Source organism: Stigmatopora nigra, chromosome 8 (genome assembly GCF_051989575.1).
Source record: "Stigmatopora nigra isolate UIUO_SnigA chromosome 8, RoL_Snig_1.1, whole genome shotgun sequence".
Taxonomy (NCBI): domain Eukaryota; kingdom Metazoa; phylum Chordata; class Actinopteri; order Syngnathiformes; family Syngnathidae; genus Stigmatopora; species Stigmatopora nigra.
Window position 1 is genome coordinate 6397718 of NC_135515.1, and position 20804 is coordinate 6418521.

Genomic DNA, 20804 nt, shown 5'->3' on the forward strand with positions numbered 1-20804 from the left:
AATGACTCCACAAAATTACTTTTGGCAAATAGAGCTATTATACAACCAATGCATCTACATATTAACAAAAAAAATCATTCTGGCATCTAAGGCGACAGTTCCTTTTCAACTCTACCCAAAATTCTAGATTCCTGTGTATAATAAAAATAGTCTGATTATTCTATTTTATTCTCCAGGGAACTCTTCATCATACAATAACAAGACTGTACTCAAACAAGAGTTACAGATTGACAAAACTAACAACAATGACAAGAACATTTGCAAATGAATGCAACTTTTTTTTTTCATTCCGGTCTTACACAATTTCCCAATTGTTTGTTTGCTTTGTTCCATCTTGAAAACTCAAACTGTCCACAATTCAAAAAATCTACATTCAATCCCAATTGATCATTATCACCTCCTGAACAGCCAGATTTGGATCTGATTAGGTGGGGCAAGTTTACTTAGAATTGTGATCTCGTTTAAACCTGACATGGAATAATCAGTAAAATCTTTATAATAATCTTCTTTTAACCAACCAAAAAGTAATGCAACACACACTGTAAACTCCTATAATGATTGATAGACATCAAGGATATGGGATATTCTGATGATGAGGGATCAGCCAATAAGCTTTGCTCATTCCACAGCATGGAGTCCAGTAACAGGAGGAGGTGCGTCTAGGAAGCCTTTGCGTTGGTTTTGTGCTCCCCCACCCTTCCTCCTTTTCTCTCTCTATCTTCCTCTCTCCCTCTCTCCCTCTCTCTCTCTCCTGCTCACCATGGCTCATTCACAACGTCTGCAGCTGTCTCTTTCTGTTGCTCAGTCCCACCACCGTCTTGGTGTTCGCCATATTCCACACACCAGTCCACCCACTAACGTAACTGACTTTCACCGACGCACACAAACACTCAAACTGCCTCGGCTGCGCCAGCTTGTGCAAGGTCGAGAGAGTACAACTTTTCCAAACGTCTTAGTGGACCCAACGGAGACACCTGACTCAGCCTAGATTTTTTTTTTTTTTATTATGATCATTTTTTGAATCCCTCAAGTGGGAAGAGGAATGTGGGCTACAAGTAGACCTGAGTGGTGAGTACACTACATGTGTTTGTGCACGCATGTGCTTGTCTGCGTGTGTGAATGATTGTTTCGCAAATGTAGTAGTTTGTGGACAACTACTTCGGCATGTGGGTGCCATAAAGGCAGTCAGATGTTGTGTCGTATATACACACAAAGATTATGGTGCTGTAATAGGTTCAGACGAAAAAGTGTTCACATAGTTCACGCCGTAAGGAAAAATGTTCCAGATTTGATTTAGGTGCCCTTGAAAAGAACAACAGGGGTGCTGATAAAGTCCTTGCTTCATGTGAGTATAGTGCGTTGAATTGAATCTACAGGGGAAGAAATATAAAATCATGCCACAAAAAATGAAATAAAAACTAGAGTGCAGTAAATTAGCTAAAGCAACATGTTGATCAAATGGTTTGGACAGCAATCAAGTTCTAAGAACGTGTTTGATTTCCACAGAGCGTATGATCATCAGACAGGAGCCACTCTTTGTATTTTTTTCACAGATTGTCTTTGAATGGTTTGTTGACCACAACATCCAACACCTGCAGCTGACTTGTCATTCCCCTCGAAATGATCAGCAAGTCGCCATACATTGCCTTCACTTGTTTTTTGACTGGATCAGACAATTGTTCACAAAATTCAACCAAAATCAGCATGTTCCTCTTTTTTTCTGAGTTCCCCAAGCTGTCTGCTCCACACAAAATTGGGCAACTCCACTAAATGCTCGGTTACCATTCGGCCCTTTTCCTGGGCACGTACAATTATACCGGCTAGCATTGCCTTCTTAGGTACTGTCTTACATTTTAACATAGTTGGCACCTTTTGCGGGGCAGGCTAACGTGACGGTAAAGCGCCTCTTCTCAATACCAGTGAATTTTAAAATAACATATTTCTCACCTTTCTTGTGTACAGTGACAGGTGTTGACATGTCAAAAAACTCAGGTGTCTGATCATCATTGCCAATTTGATCCAGTGAGTAAGAGTGCTTTTTCCACAAGTTGGTCACATAGCACTGAAAAGACACCTGCTTCTCTCCAAAGTCAGAAGGCAGGTGTTTTTCTAGACTTCTTCTGCGTCGCAGCATTAGTCCGTTACGCCGCAGCGTTAGTCCGTTACGCCGCATCATTATTTTATATCAACCGAGGCTTACATTGAAGTCAGCGGTGAGTATTTTGGGCTCTTTGGCAATTTTCACGGCTCTGCTGATAGGCACCCCACCCTTCCGTTTCTCGTCCACCTTCCTGTCGAGCTCATGGAAGCGGCCCGCCTTGAGGACCACAGAAGGCTTTTCTCTGACTCAGAACATTTTTAGACAATCTTTTTTAGCTCTTCACCTCCGTACAATACAGTCTGTGACACCATATTCCACAGCCGCTTTGCATCGTCTTATAATCAGGCCAATACGATAAACTGTTTATGATAGAAGTGTCAATCAGATATCACATCTATAATCTAGAATCATGAATGCTGCTTCATCAGGATTATAAAGGATGATCATATGTTAAAAACACCAAAATGTACGGTTTCCACTGATTTCAGATAGACCAGCTGATTCTGGTAGATGCCCCATGTCCTCTGACATATAATTTCAATAATAATATCATTTCGTGGCATCTTGAAAATAGCATTATAATGTGAGTAATTGTTGCTTGGTTCTCTTTACAGAATCTGAAATGTTTTCTTTGACTTCCTCCAGTCAAACGTCAAGCTCTTGGCCCTGACGGACACCATGACCTCTGACCTCAATCTGAGCTCCCTACTGAACGTGAGCGAGCTGCACAATCACTCGCGAGGATGCCCTCTCACCAAGACAGGCTTCCAGTTCTACTATCTCCCCACAGTCTACATCATGGTGTTCATCACAGGTCTGGTGGGCAACAGCTTGGCCATATGGATGTTTATGTGCCACATGCGGCCATGGAGCAGCATTTCCGTCTACATGTTCAACCTGGCACTGGCCGACTTTTGCTACGTCCTCTCGCTGCCCTTCCTCATCTTTTACTACTTCAACAAAACCGACTGGATCTTTGGTGACGTGATGTGCCGGTTGCAGCGCTTTATCTTCCACGTCAACCTGTACGGCAGCATCCTTTTCCTCACATGCATTAGCATGCATCGTTACACGGGCGTGGTCCACCCACTCAAGTCCTTGGGCCGACTCAAAAAGAAGAATGCTGTCATCATTAGTGCGCTGGTGTGGGCTGTGGTGATCCTGGCCATTTCACCCATACTCTACTACTCACGGACAGGCTCCAAGCGCAACGCCACAACTTGTTATGACACAACCACCGAGGATGAGCTTCCTGGTTACTTCATCTACAGCATGACCTTGACTGTCTTTGGCTTCTGCATCCCCTTCATCATCATCTTCTGTTGCTATGGCATGATCGTCAAAGCCTTAATCTACAACGACATGAATAATGCACCCCTTCGGCAGAAATCCATCCACCTGGTCATCATCGTACTGGCGGTTTTTGCCGTCTCCTACCTGCCTTTCCATGTCATGAAAAACCTGAACATGCGGGCACGGCTGTACTTTCAGAGCCCCGCCATGTGTGACTTTAACAACCGCGTCTACGCGACCTACCAGGTGACTCGCGGTCTAGCCAGCCTCAACAGCTGCGTGGACCCTATCCTCTACTTTTTGGCCGGCGATACGTTCAGGAGGAGACTGTCACACGCCACCAAGAAGCAATCCAGGAAGGGGGACAATGTCCTGCAGAGTGAAGACACTGCGCTCAACGGCCTGGCAGAGCATGTGGAGAATGGGGTGCGGCGAATGTGAAGTGAAGCCGTCGTTATCTACAGTATTGGATAATAGAAGCACTTTCCAATCCTATAGGCCATTTTTAACTGTGACAAATGATGTGCTCTAGTGCTGTGTTTTGCACACGTGTTGTCTTATGTGACATACCGTAGCCGCAATATTAGGCACACCTAGACGACTTATTGGTTAGAATGCAAATTGTGCTTTTACAAAGTTAATAATGCACTTTAGTGTTTTGGAATACTTATTTATATCCATCCAGCTATTTTCTATTCAGTCCTTTTTTCCTGGTCTGTTATAATTTAATAGATCTGTGTATTCAGTTATGTCATTTCACTCAAAAGAAGGGGACATATTTATTCCACTACATTCATCTATTGTTGGGTGTGGCATAGCCTACTTGAAAAAAACCAAAATAATGTGAGTAGATATCACATTCCGAACTTAAATATAAATTAGAGCATTTAACAAATTATTATTTTATTTTGTTTGTATGTTGATCAATATATTTCAAACTAATCAAAAACTGATTGTGATAAGAGGATAAGTGGATGAAAAAATGGCTGGATGGAATAGTTCCACACCACTACAATCATGAAACCAAAAGAATTATCATCCTTGTAAAGGAAGAATTTCTGTAACATCACATGATATTGTCCAGTTGTGTCAAATATTGTGGCCATTCCGTAATCCCCCGTGAAAACCTGACAGAATTCTGATGTCATACTTGGAACTAAAAGGAATCACTCTTTAATATGCTGAGTTGGAAAAGATTCAAAAAATTGCAAATTACCCTCTGCAGTCACTGAGCGTACGTTCCGTCAATAGTTGTTAAGCAACTGGCAGATAGAGTGGCCATAATACACTTGGAAGGACTTTATCTACTTGGACATGAGATTAGATACACCTAATGGGAGTCAGTATACAAAGCGTGGAGCACTTTTTTTCATATAGTAGTGAATTTAGTTCTTGTATCATGTCTTAGATGCTATTCTTAGTGAAGCTAAGCCACTAAGTATAATCACTGAAACAGATTTTGTGTTGCACTACACTGGACTGGGGAAGATTTGTGACCCCCGCCCCTCCTCGTTCTCCACCCCCATGCTGTGGTGGACCGTTTTGGCTGCTTGACAGCTCTGAAGTCGCAACAGATGTGTGGCGACCATCTTGTTAACCTGCACAGACACTAACCGCAAAACAAGAAGATAATACCTACAGTATTCTGTGTATAGGACACTGGAATGAATGTTTTATTCACTGTCCAGGATTTTGTTAATGTGTTTGTGAAGTCCCGTGATAAATGCTCGTCTAACTGCAACATGGAGAATAAACATGTTTTAAAAGAGATTCCCTTGGCAATAGATCGACACTGCACGTGCACCGGAAAGTGAAGTATTTGGTCAAAACAAACCTTACAGCAATAGTTGGAAGTTGGCTGTTATCTAGATTTTAGTTCAGGCAATGTTTTTCTTTGGTTCTACTATTCCTGGTCTTTCTTAAATTCAATGCTTTCAGATCACATGTGAAACTGGATTTTGGAAGATTCAATCTTGTTCATATGCATGATTTTCAGTCATCTGTGATAGTTGTACAATTGTCCGAAATGTCTTGTGTTGATAAAGAAGGAAAGTTTTGTGAGTACTATGGGTTGCGTCTGCTTAATTTACAGAATCAAAACCAGTTTGCATCCTTAATTTTTTTGTTTGTTATATTTTCCGGTAACCTTTTAAATAGTCTGCTCTTTTTCTCTTCACTCTGTAGGGTTTTTATTCTCTTTCAATATTGCCAGGAGGACACAACGGAATGAGGATAGGCATAAAAGAGTAACACTTCTTTCTTGAAGCCTATCCTTTGGGAGCTTTTGTGTCCGATGCAAGGAAGGGAGGGAGACATATTGGCAAGCCGAGGGCCACACATCGCTTTGGGCCATGGGTACTAATATCTATGCTTGGTCTGTGAATAAAAACAAGCTTTCAATCACCTCTTCACTTTGGGCGCCGGAGGTGATGAAGACCTTTCTTCTCATTGTTTTGTTGCTTTTTTTTTTGCCAAAACACTGACAGCCGTCTTTAAATTCAAGAGATTTATATCTCCTCTTGTGTGTGCCCTTTGATTAATGACAGGAAGGTACCCTTGCACACAATTTCGAATCTAGCTCTTGAGAAAGGGAGCTGAGTTGGACATTGACAACATGGCTTTAAGTTGTGTATATGAAGTAAACTTGCGTGTTTATTTTTTTGTTTTTTTTGACTGAGTCAGAGGGAGCTACAAATACATCTATCACGAAGAAACAACATGACTTCAGGAGAGCTATAAACAAGTGTCTTACGACAAGTCAGTGTACTAAATAGCATATTAACTGCACAATTTTAATACTAAAAGCAGAAACAACACATTCTAGGTGAATAAATACAGCTGCCTGTCTTAATAGTTTTGTTAAGTTGGCTTTGCAGTGCATCTGAATGCCGTTTTTTGATTTCCAATTAAGACTTTTCCGCTAATCAAATTCAGATCACTGGTCAGTAGATATTCATGACATTTTTGTGGTAAAACTACTTGTTGATTGGCATACAGAGGTCCCTTTTATTATGGTTGGAACCATGACAACCGGACTTTAGCGTTTGCCTCAACAGATCCTTTTTGTGAGTGGGCCAAAGTGTGGAAATGCTACTGTGGGAATCTCGCAAAACATTTCCTGTGGTTGGAAGCCACAAACTCCCAGTTACGATGAGATTCTCTTACTGCCCGTCTGGGCATGTTATTTATTCACCTCATATTGGATTTAAGATCCCTTGTAAATCTTAGAAATCAAAATTGTGTTGTTTTATTTAAAGTGTTATTTTGGTGGGGGTGGGGCAGCACTTACTGCAGAAGAGGCATATCTCACACCTGACTGACAGCCAATGAACCAAACTGTAAATGACTCAGACTGTGTGAGTCATTGACTGGGTCATGTGCAAAATAACAGAACTTCTTAATGTTTATCAAAAATTCTGCTATTTCACCTTCACTTTTAAAACTCAATCACATTTTTCATTGCTTTGACCTTGTTTTACCATATAATAATGAGCAGATAAAGCTGTGATATATGAAGTAAGGTACAGTACAGGCAATATAATCACTATCCCATATGCTACAGGAGGGAGCCTATAATGAAATACTATAATGCAATGCACCAAAGTATAAATACAAAATTAGAATAAATTACTCTAGATTCATATTTAATTTTCTTTTCTTTTTGTGCATTAAATCCAAAAGCAATGGTATGCATTTAAAAGGAATGGCAAAATTCAGAACTTGCTCCAGTAAAGAATAACATTGGTAAGCAATTCTTCAAATCCACATTGTCCACACTAAGAGTGTTTAATGGCGTATGGTCGCATCGCCTGAGCAACGTAAATAGACATCCGATGGGGCCACGACTTTTCACAGCACTGGCCGGCCCAGTGACCAGAAAGTCTTTAGGGGCCTACTGCAGTTGAAAATATTTCACTTTTGATTTTACATTTCCATCCTGTTGACAGATCCACACCAATTTGAGACTGAAAGGGAGGACACAAGTCGTGCATGCTCCTGTGAATTCTGCCAGGCAACATTTTTTAACAATGTTATTATGCAGCTAAGCGAGCAGTTTTTTCTTAGAACAAGGCCATTGGACTGTGCACAGATTAGGAACCATCTTGTATTCCTGCTGTTCTGCCGCATTGTGGCACCGCTATGCATCAGCCTTAAAGGTCACCGTGTTGCCGGACATTCACACATTACAACAGTCTTTAGTCACAATGGTAGGATGCCAGTTACTCTGTCTTTAAAGACTAAAAAAAGTCAGGTTCAGGATGTAAATGCATCCATTTATTTGGGTGTGGTTGACTTTCTTTTAGGGGCGCTGTTTAAGGCCATTTTTGCGATCAAGGCCGATATATAACGGTTGAGGGGCATTGCAAGGTAAGACACTCATGCTTTTGAGATCACCTGAGGTTTAAAAAAATAAAGCCTACAGCTACGTTGACAACAAATATATGGATTCGAAATAGATTATAGAGGGAAAAGAATACATAAAATGATTCGACCTATGAATGTCTACAGATACTGGACACTTTGTTGGGTGCAGTTGCACCACCGGATGAATACATGGGTATAAAAAAAATCAATTAACAGTTAAGATACATTATGGTACCATATGGACCAGAACAGTGACTTATCAAGTTATGCATCACAATATACCCAATATATATGGAATTAAATTTGGCTTATGAACTAAATGAATCATTTGGTATTGCTGTACTCAAAACTCATGATAGCATAATAAGCCACAACTATGATCCCTTGATTTTTTTTTTCTCACCACATATACATTACATTTACTTGCGTGATAATGACCCCAAAACACTGCTGCACTCCTCTATTATGTTACCAACTCCACTATCCTGTGGTGACCAGTGAAATGAAATGATCTATCCAAACTATCTACCCAGCAGCTCCATGTTTTCACAATAGTTTTTTAGGACAACTCATGCTTAGCAGCTGACTCTCTGTTGTTACTTGTCTTATCTCCTGCTGCTGCTGCTTATTATGGTATGTGCAAAGTCAGGAATGTCCAAAGGAAGACATATCGAGGCAGGAAAATTAGGTAATCTTCCGACTATGTTCTTCTTCCATTCATATGATGCCTTCCTAATCAACATTTAAAAACAGACACATAGAGAACATCTCACTGCGATCCTTGTGGGCATGCTGATCACGTAATCAGAACCTTATTTGATCAAAGGGCAAAGGCTAATGTGCTATCTTTAACGCTCTGCTTACCTTCTCTTTGCCTTTTTGTATTTGCTGTTATTCTGTCTATTTACACGTGCCACTGAAAAATGCAAATAAAAGCCAAATAAAAGATTCAACACTTCAATGGAACTGAGTTTTGCATTCAATAATGTAAAGGTTACAATCATTTTATGAATGCTATACTAGAAGACTTTTTTTTACCAATTTTGATGAATCATAGTTTCAACCGGACTCATTTTTTGGGGAAATGACTGCCCTGTGACTTCCTCATTTTAATGTATTTGTATACATTCTCTGCTGACTTTGACTCGAGTATCGCATTGTGTGAAAGTTGATACGGTCGTCCTGGATTCTTCGCTATACTTAGCTGCGGTTCCTCAACAGTGACCAAGCACTTTTTCGCAGGTTGTTGTCTCATCTTACCCAACGTGCATCAAGTCGCCAATCAAGACGCTATCGATCTGGCATGTGTCTACGAGAGTAGAAACCCTGCTAGACCTTACATACTCTTTTTAAGGTCATGTCAACATCATTGTTTAAAGAAGCACTACAAATAGGGGATAGCATTTCACAATCAAATCATTAGATGACAACTGTTGTGATCTCTGTGACACCAACAATTATTTCTAAGAGAACAAGGTACATGTTTTGCCATTTGTTAAACTTTAAACCCCAGTTCTGCCATTCTGAGTTACACTGGTCAATGAATAAGCCTCTAGCTTTTGAATATGCTAGAAAAATATATTTAATCAGTTAGAGCGGAACATAGGGGAGTAGCTGCACTTAAGTCATCGCTTCTAATCTTTTGGGGAATTACACTTGAACATAACCAATTGGTCAATGCAAAATGAAGGCAATCATGATGGTAAATGACGTCTTTAGCAGAAGGAATAACTTACTATTTTTGCATTCTGGATCTGAACTCTGGAAGCCTTTTAATTAGTATGTAAGGTTCCCCATTCTTCAGCCTATTGGTTATTAGTTAACTAACCATGACAGACGGACAGACTGAAGTTAGAACAGACAAAGTAATAAAGCTTGTTCCCTTTGACATCCTGACTGAAGTGGATTGTATGAGTTGAAATAGAATGTGGGCCACATTCCACCTAAAATTTGAAAGCTGCTATTGTGGACTCAATGAAAGATGCTGTGTCCTCTTAACTAGCCTCTGTGCTCGCACTCCTACACTGTAAATTCTAACACATTCCAGCATCTGAACACTGATGCATGGTTGAATGGAAGTCTGCTGCCTCCTACTGGATATCCAACTGATCTTACATGGCTGTGAGTATGCAAGCTCAAAATTAAGCAGTTATTTGCAAAGTTCTATATTTATTTGCACTTAGGCATGCATCTTTTTGCAATGAGGGAAGAAGCCACAACTTTAGAACTTGAAGAAAACTAAAGAAGCATCATGGCAAACTATATGACATTCTTTCTCACATTCAAATCCTGACCACAACTGAAAACTCATAAATGGAAAACGCACATCAAAAGATGCCAATGTTATAAAAAAAGGATAAAAACAAAAAAAATACTTTTATACGAGGAATTTTGACATTTGGCAGACGGCAGAAAAGCAAGTCTTTAACATACCCCTGCTCCACAGATGCGAGCGTGGCTATTTTAGGGAGGTCAACCAGGTCAACATCAATATTCAAACACTGAAATAAGTCATTACTTTCTCAACTGATTTTGCCTGACATTTAACTTTTGTCAATAGCAAATCAACATTGTTTTAGAAGGCAGTATTTTATTCATTTTTCTCAATTAGTGATGCCTACAACGGACTGGTGACCATTCTACGACCCTTACAAGGAGAGGTGTTGAAAATGAATGGATGAGATTGCAAGCTAACCTTTAGTTATTTGTTCGTGTTGACCATAACTATACTCAATAAAAAATACAGACAAATGGGAAAAAATCTCTTTCAGTCATCGTAACACTCACATTCTCACCGAAATATCAGATTTATAACTGCATAGCCACATCAAAAGATATTACTAGAGAACCAAAATCACATATTTACAATGCATCTGTATGCACCACTATACGAATGATAAACAACTGTTTGAATAATTCATAAATCAAAAAACACACTGCCTTTGAGGCTTAGTCCAAGCAAACTGAATTGAAGTAATTAATTCAGTGTGGGGAAGACTATAATGGCACATAAAAACATTGTCATTTCAATGGCTCAGCCTAAAACAAATTCTCTGAAATGCGTCTGTCTTCCAACAGGAAAGGGGAAACAACTAATCTCCTCAATTAATTAGCTTTGGTTGTCTCAGACATTTTAATTAGTCTATTGTCCCTCTCACAGGGCCAAGAATAAGGATTAAAGAAAGTGTGTGTGCACTGTACATTTTGTCCAAATTATCTCGTGTTCTTCTGAATACGTTTATCTTGTTCAGGGTCATCTCAAATGGCTAGCGTAGTTTAATTTTCAATTACAACATGCTGAAGATGATATAAGATAGATACTATAAATGGAGGCGAGTCGAGGGAATTGAAAGGTCATCACGTTAAATTCTAATGCCAAGTGATGAAAAAATGGCTTTGAATTAAGCAATATACTTACATTATTCTTTGATGACACCAAAAGATAATCATATATTAGGACTTTTTGATATATTAATCCAGGCCAACCTCTTTGGTCTAGATGACCTTTTTGATTCCTTCTCTGAAAATGTTTAAGTCAACTTAAACAGTTTTACACATGAGCACAACTGGAAAATTGGATAAAATTGCGTTTGTTGCATTTAATAGACTAAAGAAACCAAAGTATACATAGGTAGAGATTAGGAAAAGGCATGGAATGAATTGCTACATAATTAAAATGTGGTTTTCTCAGCTCAATTTAATGTACTAAGTAGACTTTGATTTAATTGCGTTCATATTTCAAGGGCCACTCCATTGGAAGTCAATTCTAATCAATTATTTGATTGTGTCAAGCAAAAGTATTGTTAACCAGCCAACCATATTTGAGTGATGAAAAACAATAATAAGCAAATTTCACAGGGCTTCAAATGGGGGGGGGGGGGAATTCAAGCAGGCCCATAACATCTTAGAGGCTTCAGACTTGCTGACCGTGCTGAAACAACGCCTTCCTCAAGTGTCAAATTTCTACTTGTTACCATAGCTTATTAGAATGGGAAATATGCACTTTTTCTAATGACGTTTCAGCCTTTGGTCATACAAAATCCGTACAGTTTAGGGTTAAGGGTGTTTCTTTGTGTATTCACAGTTTGAAGTTGTTAGAAGAGGCCACAACAAGTATGTGAAAATCCACACGTTGCCATCACATCACTCTTTGATCTCATCGAGTTGTTGAGCATTCAGCAAGGGGGTGTTAGAGCACCACAACCAGATTAGGTGCCCGAGTCTATCTAATTACCAGGGTAGTGTGAAAATAAGCACTGCCTCCACCTGACATGGTCACACGGTTGAGACCAATCCGCAACGCCTAAATTTCATTAGCCTCGAGCCAATCCGCGTGTGTTGTTTTCTCCGCTTTTGTGTAAGAGTCATGGAAATATACCTGGAAAAAATGCGTGACTCACAATCATGATTCAGGATGATGTGTGTGTTTATTTGTCAGCGTGTGCTGTTTTGTATGTGTGTGCCCTGCTGTTGATTTGTTGGCAAATTAAAACGCTATTGATCGAGCGGCCTTGACTGGAGGTGATGAAGTCACGCCAGCTTGCCTTTAAATCTCCATTGATCGGAAATCTGTGAGGTCGTTTTGCTGCCGTCTTTACCTAAACTGAACATGTGAGGATGTTCGTTACGTGTGGCAGTTGATTGGGAGGGTGGGATGTTTGGGGGGAATTGCGTGCATTGGCTGATATTGATCTGACAGCAAACACAGTCAAAATCAGTGAGCTGAAAATGTGATGAGTGATAGCATGTTGTATCACGAACACACTAAAGTTGCTGTTTTAGATGGTGTGTGTGGTAGGGGGTGTGGTATGCTGGGTACGAGAGGGCAATCTGTCATCTAATCATGGGGTCCAAATTGAATTTTTGTAAATGTGTGTGAGTAATTCTTAGTTAAGTAGACCTGTTGAATCAGACTTGGACAATAAATGATTCACTATCAAGGGACATCACCATCTTGTGAAATCCATGACTTTTGGTGGAATTGACATGGGTAAGAAATGTCAAGTGTCAATGTTTTGAATCTCATGATTTTATTATGTGCACCACATGAGACTATGACAGCACACAGAACAAAAGAATGCTGCAAATCAAGAGCTGGTAAGCCTGGGGATAAGCTATGTCGAAACTTAGGTGGGGCAACAGCAGGTCTTACGAGGTTTTGTGGTGTAGTGTACCTTTAAAACCCGCCAAGTGTTCACCCTGAGTGACGCTGTTCAGCGATCTTGCGTGGGCAGGAAGCCCGGTGCCAAATTCAAGTTAGACATTGTCATAAAGCACTGCGCCGAAAATGTCCATTCAAGAATTAAATAACATATGACAGCTGAAGATAGGTACTCGTCGATGTGGTTTTCTTTTGAAAGGTCATACTAGGAAGTAAGAGCGAGTTAGGCTTCTGTCACTTTATCAAACTGAGGAGGAAACAAACCCGGTGTGCCTACTTGGGCGAACATTGAAGAAGAGGGGGAGCTCGTTTGAGGAACCGGACGGGTTGTGCTTCGTGCCGACTCGACATGCCCCAACCCTAGCCTAGCGTCGAGTGTGCCTCGGAACGATCGTGTGCACCCCCGCTTCCACTCTTCCCCGATCGGGGCTAGTTGAGCGGCCACGCCCCGTAGACAAGCAACCGGAGACCCACCACCCACCAACCCTCACGAATACAACTGCTGGAGGCGAGGAAGCGAGGCTTGCTCTCTCTCGGGGAACCATGAGGGAGTACAAAGTGGTGGTCCTCGGCTCCGGAGGGGTCGGGAAATCCGCCCTGACCGTCCAGTTTGTGACCGGGTCCTTCATCGAAAAGTACGACCCCACGATAGAGGATTTCTACCGAAAGGAGATCGAGGTGGACTCCTCGCCGTCTGTGCTGGAGATCCTCGACACGGCCGGTACTGAGCAGTTCGCCTCCATGCGAGACTTGTACATCAAAAACGGCCAGGGTTTCATCCTGGTCTACAGCTTGGTCAACCAGCAGAGCTTCCAGGACATCAAGCCCATGAGGGATCAGATCATTCGGGTGAAACGGTACGAGAGGGTGCCCATGATCCTGGTGGGCAACAAAGTGGACTTGGAGGGGGAACGGGAGGTCTCGTCCGGGGAGGGCAAGGCGCTGGCGGACGACTGGAACTGTCCTTTCATGGAGACTTCGGCCAAGAACAAGACCTCGGTGGACGAGCTTTTTGCCGAGATCGTCCGCCAGATGAACTATGCGTCCACGCCGAATGGCGACGACCAGTGTTGTTCATCCTGTGTCATCTTGTAAAAGAAACTTTGGCTCCATGTTTGCTTTTTTTCATTTTTTTTGCAATGGTAAGTCTTTTCACTAATGCTCTGTTTGAAACTTTTCTGCAAAACTTGGTTTATAGCTTCCCTCATCCGATGATTATAAACTATATATAACTTTTTTTAAAATTTACACATTTAAATGAAAACTTTGTGCAAGGGTGGGGCAGCGGCTAAGACAGAAATCACATTCTTGATGGGGGTCCGTTTACACATGCTGTGTTGTTTCTGACCACTCCTGTTAACACAACAAAATGACTATGATATTTTAAACCTATTTTATGGTCGCTTTGGTTAATATTTTAAAACATACCTCACTGAAAGTAAACAATGTCCTTTTAACTCAGTATAAATGAGTCTTCCAATGTCAATGTTATGTTTCGGATGGTATACAAAAGGGAACTGAGCTTTTAAAACTTTGCAAAATTGAGTTGGCTACTTTTACAGGGCAAGTAAAATAACTGCATGTTAACATGTAGTTATTTTAATAAATGCATTAAATAATTATTCAAGAAAATGAATAAAACAAATAATCTGGTTATGTAAAACCTAACACTTTGTAAATTCCATTATTAACCCGTCCAATTCATTGAAACTGGGAGGATTGGCTTTGAATGATCGTCTTTCAGTGCATTATTGGCAGCAAATGTCCAATCCTTTCTGACTGGGATGAGCTGCCAACCTCTCCCAATCAAAACTCCAACTACCCCATTGACATGGAATCTATTCCATCATAGAGCAAATCTGCCAATGCAGGTTTACATCTACTCAATGCAATACTTCTTGGAATCTGGTGCCTTGCGGTGACTGGCTCATTGGTAGCACCACCTTGGACATGAACTTTAACCTTGCAGTCACTAAACCAAGCCCTTCCAGATTGAGTCAGCTCTTTTGTTTTCTCATGCTGATAGGATTGAGGAAGCATCTTGTTTGCAGAACTGGAGAGACAACTTGTTCCTCACAACTATGATTAGCTTTTAAAAAGTTAGCAGTAGGCTCTCTTTGTACAAGATGGTGTAGGCCTTTTTTCCACTTTCTCGGAGCTTGTGTCGTTGCATTGGCTACTTGCCAACGGTTGGTTTGTGGTCCATGCTTAATTGGTGACTATTCTTTTTGTTGTTTGTGCCAGTGTGTTGCAGCAAGTGTGTCTACTTGGCCCCTCAACCTGGCATCGGAGGGGAAATGAAGAGGAATGCTGCAGGGAACAAGGCGAAGAGGAGGAGGAGGAGAAGAAGGAGGGGAGCAATTGGGTCGGAGAAGAGGGGTCCATCCACTTTTTAGGAACTCTGCTGGGTCGGAGAATCTTTGTGGCATGGTCCATATCCACATTTGAGGGCCGATCCCACCCGGGAAAAAGACACGGAAAACATCCCAAGGGGATTTTGGGGGAAGAGAGACTGTGAAATTCTATTTTGCTAATAACCGTGTACTCAAGCCTGGACGAGTACAAATTAAAAGGTTCTTTTGAGTTTTTTGCTTTGGCTTTTGTTCCCAAGTCTAACAAGTTGGTGGTGGAATTACGTGACAACTCATTTTGCCGGGGTGGAAAGGAGATCATAGCTGACTTGACGTGAGGACCACCACCTTGAGTCCAGTGCCTTTTTTGTCCCCTTACCGAACACACTTCAGCTGTTCCTGTTTAGTGCCAACACTCCTCAGCAGGGCGACACAAATGTTATGTTCAAGCAATGGTGCTTTAATTGTACGTTTGGGTCTTTTTTTTTTTTTTCCTCTAGACAGTCGACAGTGTTTAGCACTACGACCAGTCTCGAAAACGCACAGGTACTGGAACCTTTACGTTTAAGAAGTGAACAGCTTCCAGACCTCTTCAATCAATGTTCTATTTTGTAGGCAAGTGGTGATGATGTACATGGTGTTGACAAATCTAATCCTGATTGTAAATTACAGACCTATGTTTCAAATGTGGGTGGTCTGTCTTTAAAAAAAAAAAACAGAACTTTTAATACAGATGCCATTTTTAAAGAAAAAAACCTGTGTACTCCTATTTATTTTTATTTTAGTGTTCAATAATGGTCAACTTACGTAATTTGTCAAGGACCGAATTTCAACAGATATGTTATAACAGCTCTATCATGAGGTAATCTAAAGGTGTGAGAATGTTAGTAGATAAAGTTGCATCCATTTTTCAGCAGGGTTTTTACACGCAAACAGCAGAAACAAACGCAACAGCTGGAGTTTGTTTTCCTAATTTTAACGCCTCATTTTCATACTCATCACACTGTTCAATCATTCAATTTAAGCAAAACTAAATGCATTTCTCTGAGAGGTGTCAAAATTCATAATGGAGACTAATTTTCACATTGTGGGTTCAGTTTACGATGGTTTCTTTTTTGCTGGTTGGACAAATCTTTATGTTATAGGCCTGGTTTAAGGACTGGGCGTTGCAATTTGCAGTTTAATTGGAGGAACGAAATGTGGCTTTGCTTCTCCATATAACTTTAAACATCTCCTTGCTTTCTAGTTTAATTAATTCCGCTATGGCAACAGGACCTCCACAAACATGTAAATGATTGGGTTTGTGCATTTTTAAGAACATAAACAAAAGGCTTAATCTTACTTGCATTCAAACTTGCGACGACATGGAGATAGGAGTTTGCAATTGATTTCCTGCATTGAAGAGTCAGTCTTCTTATTGTGGTCCTGTTGGCAAAACAGTCTTACGTTAGACAGGAAAAGAGCATAGTTTGGATTGAAACTGTCAGAGATTATTACATTCATAGTATATGTTTTCTAAAATATATATGATCATATGTCAGTGCATCTGCCATGTGAATGAGGAGTCTTCCACAAAGCTGAGTCAGCGTCTTTGGTCTGGCTGACGTCATGTGACCACGGAGCTGATCAGTGCTTCTATAAGGTGAGGATAACATTAGTTCAATGGCTTCCGTTGATGGCGAGAGATCTCAAATTTATTTTGATTGCAAGTGTTGGCAATGTCATTTCTACACTGACATTAAACTAAAATTTCCGAAGTTGAACATGTTCTAAGTTCCACAATTTAAAGTTTATTTTCCCCTGTGTATTTCTAAAAGAAGAAACAACTTCAGCTAAGACACTAGAACATGTCATTTCTTCCCAAAGACATTTTAAGTGTGTTGGGAGATTTTTAATTCAATTATTCTAAAAGGTGATATCCACATCGTCACTTGACATCAGTTATTACTAATGCATAACTCGTGTGCTTTTATAAAAAGTTGCGCAAGTCAGGAATTGTTTTTCAGTTGTACAGTCATGCATAAACGCCAGCATTTTGCGTTGGATTATTTCTAAAAACTTTGTTTTCCCCCTTCTCTTCGTTTTGAAGTTATATTAGTGGTACACATCTTTACACTTGTATAACAGTTAAGACTGTTAAAATGTCAATCAAGATATTGTCTTTAAAGTTTAGGGTAGTGACAGTTTGACCCTGAAGCCAACTGCTGTGCGTACAAAGTTTGAACAGTGATCATGAAATGCGTGTTGCAACTTGGTTTGTTTTTTCTATTTCACTGTTGAAAATCTCCTGCATAATAATGTGCTTGTGGTGAAGAAAAAAGACAAATATATCCAATAATCTGGCAAGCTCTTCCTGTGCTGAAACTTTCAGTGAAAGCAAGCCATGTATTTATTTGCATGGCTTGTAGTTAAAATTGAACTGTGCCTTGAACTGTGGCTCGATAAGCACGTTTATTGCTGCTTATAAGCCAGATAGTGTAAACGTTAAAGCCCCCTTAACCCTTCTCCGTCTTTAGAATGTTTTGATCATTACTTGTGGTGCAAACATCTGATAGCTAAAGAATTTGCCCTTTGGCGGAAAAGGTGGCGGGGAGCACTTTCTTTTTATCTCTGTTTGAGGGTTTCACTTACTGCTTTTTTTTCTTCATATTTGCAGGGCTAAAGTATCACAAGCGGGTCATTTAAAAATGCCATGAGGCACTCACGTGATGTGGTTGCCATGGTTAAAGGGGGTTGGGATGTGGTATAGCTGCTCGGGTTATGGGGGGGATATGGCCTCGTGACCTGGCTGCTGCATTGGTGGTGACGTCGTGGGCGTGAGCTGCCTTGACCGCACATATACTGTCGGCTTTGCATTAAAACTGCTTATTGATCTCCTGATGAATGGCTTTTTTTAATGCTGGAATCAGACTCTTGCCAGCTTGAATGGGCGGTGCACTTTTTTTCTTAAATAACATTTTTCTTTTCTTACACAAGACTTAATCACTATATAGACTCCTTGCTGAATTACAGGCTGCCACGACTCCCTGAGCGCCAGAGTGCTATTTCGGAGGCTCTGTTGTGTACAAGCTTGTGGTTTTCCTTCCTACTTCGTCGAGGCTCTCTGGCATTCTTCTTAACTGTATTAGCCTCCTTTTATCAAGTTACTCAATGCAGTTAATGAAGCTTAAAAAACGCCAGCGCAGTAGCTGTATTAAATCTTAAGTGACAACATGACTTGATTTTACGTGCACACTGTGGTCAGCAATGTTCTCAATCACACATCACTATGTGATCAATGTTTTTTGATGAACTAAATGCAAAATCCGTATGCATTCATATCAGTCCCATTTCCCTACATTTAGACATTTTTTTAATCTTAGGCCTCTCACACAAAATGAGGAAACAATACTTTGTTTTCTTAAGATTACCATCACAGAACACTCCACATCTGCAAGCACATTTCCAACGACAGTCGAGATAACTATACACATGTGACCATAAATATTGAGCAAGCTTCACTTTTAGTACTTTCAGGCCTGACTGTTGAGCAAAATGGTCCCTCTGAAGACACTCAACAAAAAGCTACAGCAAAAAGTGGAATAACCACTTCCTGTTTGTCCAACACACTTACATTTAAAGGTCTTTGTCTTACTGGACAAAGTTATAGATGCATTTAATGTCTGATGAATGTATAGTTTCATTTTGTTTCCCTTTCCGTTAGCCTTTTTATGGTTGAATGTATACTGTTGGGTAATCATAATGTTAATATCGCCGAATGGTTACGTTATAATAGGATATACATTGTTACACAATGAACTACAGCATTGGTGGTACAGTCTAAGTCCCAGATTGCTAAATGATCACACGACATCCTGTGTCTTTCCATAGTGTTAGCTCTGTCGGAATTTCCGCTGTGCTACTTCCCGCAAAGAAGCCGAGACTTGTTCGTACTGACAAGGGTTGGTCTGTTAACCGATTGGCGCGCCGTTTCCCCCGCAAGTGAGGGAGCGGCCTTTCCCCATGGAGCTCGGTGTATTGAGAATGGGAATGCCCCCAAATTCCTCCCATTCCCAACATTCCGTGCACTGTAATGTCTGGACATGCCTTTAGCCGGTACCCCTGAAGTAACGGGAAGGCTGTTGCTCCCTGGTTTCACACCCATATCTCTCGTGTTGAAACTTTTGGTCAATTAATAGCTTCACATACTATTTAACGTCGTTCATAGATTTACAATCCGAAAAGCACAGTGTGAAAGATTAAATCAGTGAGCTGTTGCTCAACTGTGTTCTTTCAAAAGGGTCCAAAAGGTAGTACGGCAAAATGCAGTTGGGAAAATTTGGTGATAAATACAGAACGCCTAAAAGAAATGAGGCCAAAGATCCAGTCAAACAGGATCAGCTACTTATGGCATCCTTTGAGTGGATTAGTAGCATTTGTCATGTGGCATTGCCATCACATTTTCAACAATGGCTGGTTTGGCAGAATGCCGTGAAAGCATAACGGCCATGTTTGTTTTCATATCCATATTTAGGTCTCTGTGGTCTGATTAAGTTGTGTGACACTCGTTCTCTCCTTGGTTTGGTTCCGTAAAAATAACAAACATTCTCACAAGAATGTATAGAGGAAGGTTTGCTTCAGTTTAGAGTTTTAAGTCATCTGTTCATATTTAATAATGATAGCAATTATATAGACCTGCTACTAGGCTTTCATATGGCAGCATATAGTCAACCTCATTTTATGACTTGAGCCATTAATATAGCTGACAAGTTAAACCAAATATATAGCCACAAAGTCAACTGCTTAATTTGTAAAACAGTTTAACATGCCTTAAAATTTTCCTCTAGTGTGCACACTAAAGAAATAATAAACAAATATATTAAAATGACCATATTTCAGTTTTTCTGTGCTGTCATGCAAAATAAAAGCTGGAAGAGGGATCAAAGATATTTATATCCAAAAGTGGGTAAATTGTCCTAATACCAAGTGTTCCGGTCTTTGAAGCGCTATGGTGCTTTCAGTCTGACTGACAAGAGTTCCTGAGGTTTGGGTGTGGTTTTGCTCCCCACCACTGAAGTTATGGTTTGGAACATTTCTTGGTCGTTTATTTGGTAGTGTCGCGCGCGAGGCCAACCGTCAGACGCTCATACGTAACCGCTTCAGTGCACACGTGCATTTAGAGAATGGGAAGATGAGTTTCTAGCCGAGCCTGCTATTTCTAGATGAAACCGCACAAGGGCCAACTTTGCGTGATACTTCTCTGGGAGTTTCTCTTTTGGAATATAATAACAGACACACACCCCTAACCTCTGGCTCCACAATTGTGACTGGGAGCCCTCATGGACCAGACGATCGCAGAATAGCATCTTCGTGTCTGGGACAGTTTGGTCAGTGTCTTTAGTGACAGAGTTGTTTAACTCATTGGGTGCCATTCAAAGATGAGCATTCGCAACTAGTCCTCCCATTTAAGTACACTACTTTTCAAGTCACGAAAAAGTTCTGGAACCAATTAATTACCTAAGTAGAGGTACAACTATTATAGACATGAATAAAA

At 40.6% G+C, this 20804-nt stretch overlaps 3 protein-coding genes across 4 annotated transcripts in view; 2 read left to right on the plus strand and 1 right to left on the minus strand.

Moving 5' to 3' along the window:
- The window catches only part of LOC144200415 (succinate receptor 1-like), a 112019-nt gene that overhangs the window by 80089 nt on the left and 11126 nt on the right, over positions 1-20804 (minus strand). The window contains exon 2 of the transcript XR_013327107.1: positions 16614-16696. The gene's annotated coding sequence lies outside the window, so the exon portion shown is untranslated. The remainder of the gene's footprint in view (positions 1-16613; positions 16697-20804) is intronic.
- On the plus strand, positions 730-5458 carry p2ry1 (purinergic receptor P2Y1). 2 transcript variants are annotated; one of them, XM_077723319.1, is made up of 2 exons: positions 730-1068; positions 2747-5458. In XM_077723319.1, the coding sequence occupies exon 2, from the start codon at positions 2780-2782 to the stop codon at positions 3833-3835; it is 1056 nt and encodes a 351-aa protein (XP_077579445.1). In that variant the 5' UTR covers positions 730-1068; positions 2747-2779; the 3' UTR covers positions 3836-5458. The 2 variants fall into 2 exon arrangements, with proteins under 2 accessions (XP_077579445.1, XP_077579444.1); XM_077723318.1 differs by having other exon boundaries at positions 731-1068; positions 2716-5458.
- On the plus strand, positions 12973-15503 carry LOC144200416 (ras-related protein Rap-2b). Its single transcript, XM_077722561.1, has 2 exons — positions 12973-14062; positions 15165-15503. The coding sequence occupies exon 1, from the start codon at positions 13464-13466 to the stop codon at positions 14013-14015; it is 552 nt and encodes a 183-aa protein (XP_077578687.1). The 5' UTR covers positions 12973-13463; the 3' UTR covers positions 14016-14062; positions 15165-15503.

What these genes read in the sequence shown, in the direction of transcription:
- p2ry1 (XM_077723319.1), top strand. Translation starts at nt 2,780, where the DNA reads ATGACCTCTGACCTCAATCTGAGCTCCCTACTGAACGTGAGCGAGCTG.
- LOC144200416 (XM_077722561.1), top strand. Translation starts at nt 13,464, where the DNA reads ATGAGGGAGTACAAAGTGGTGGTCCTCGGCTCCGGAGGGGTCGGGAAA.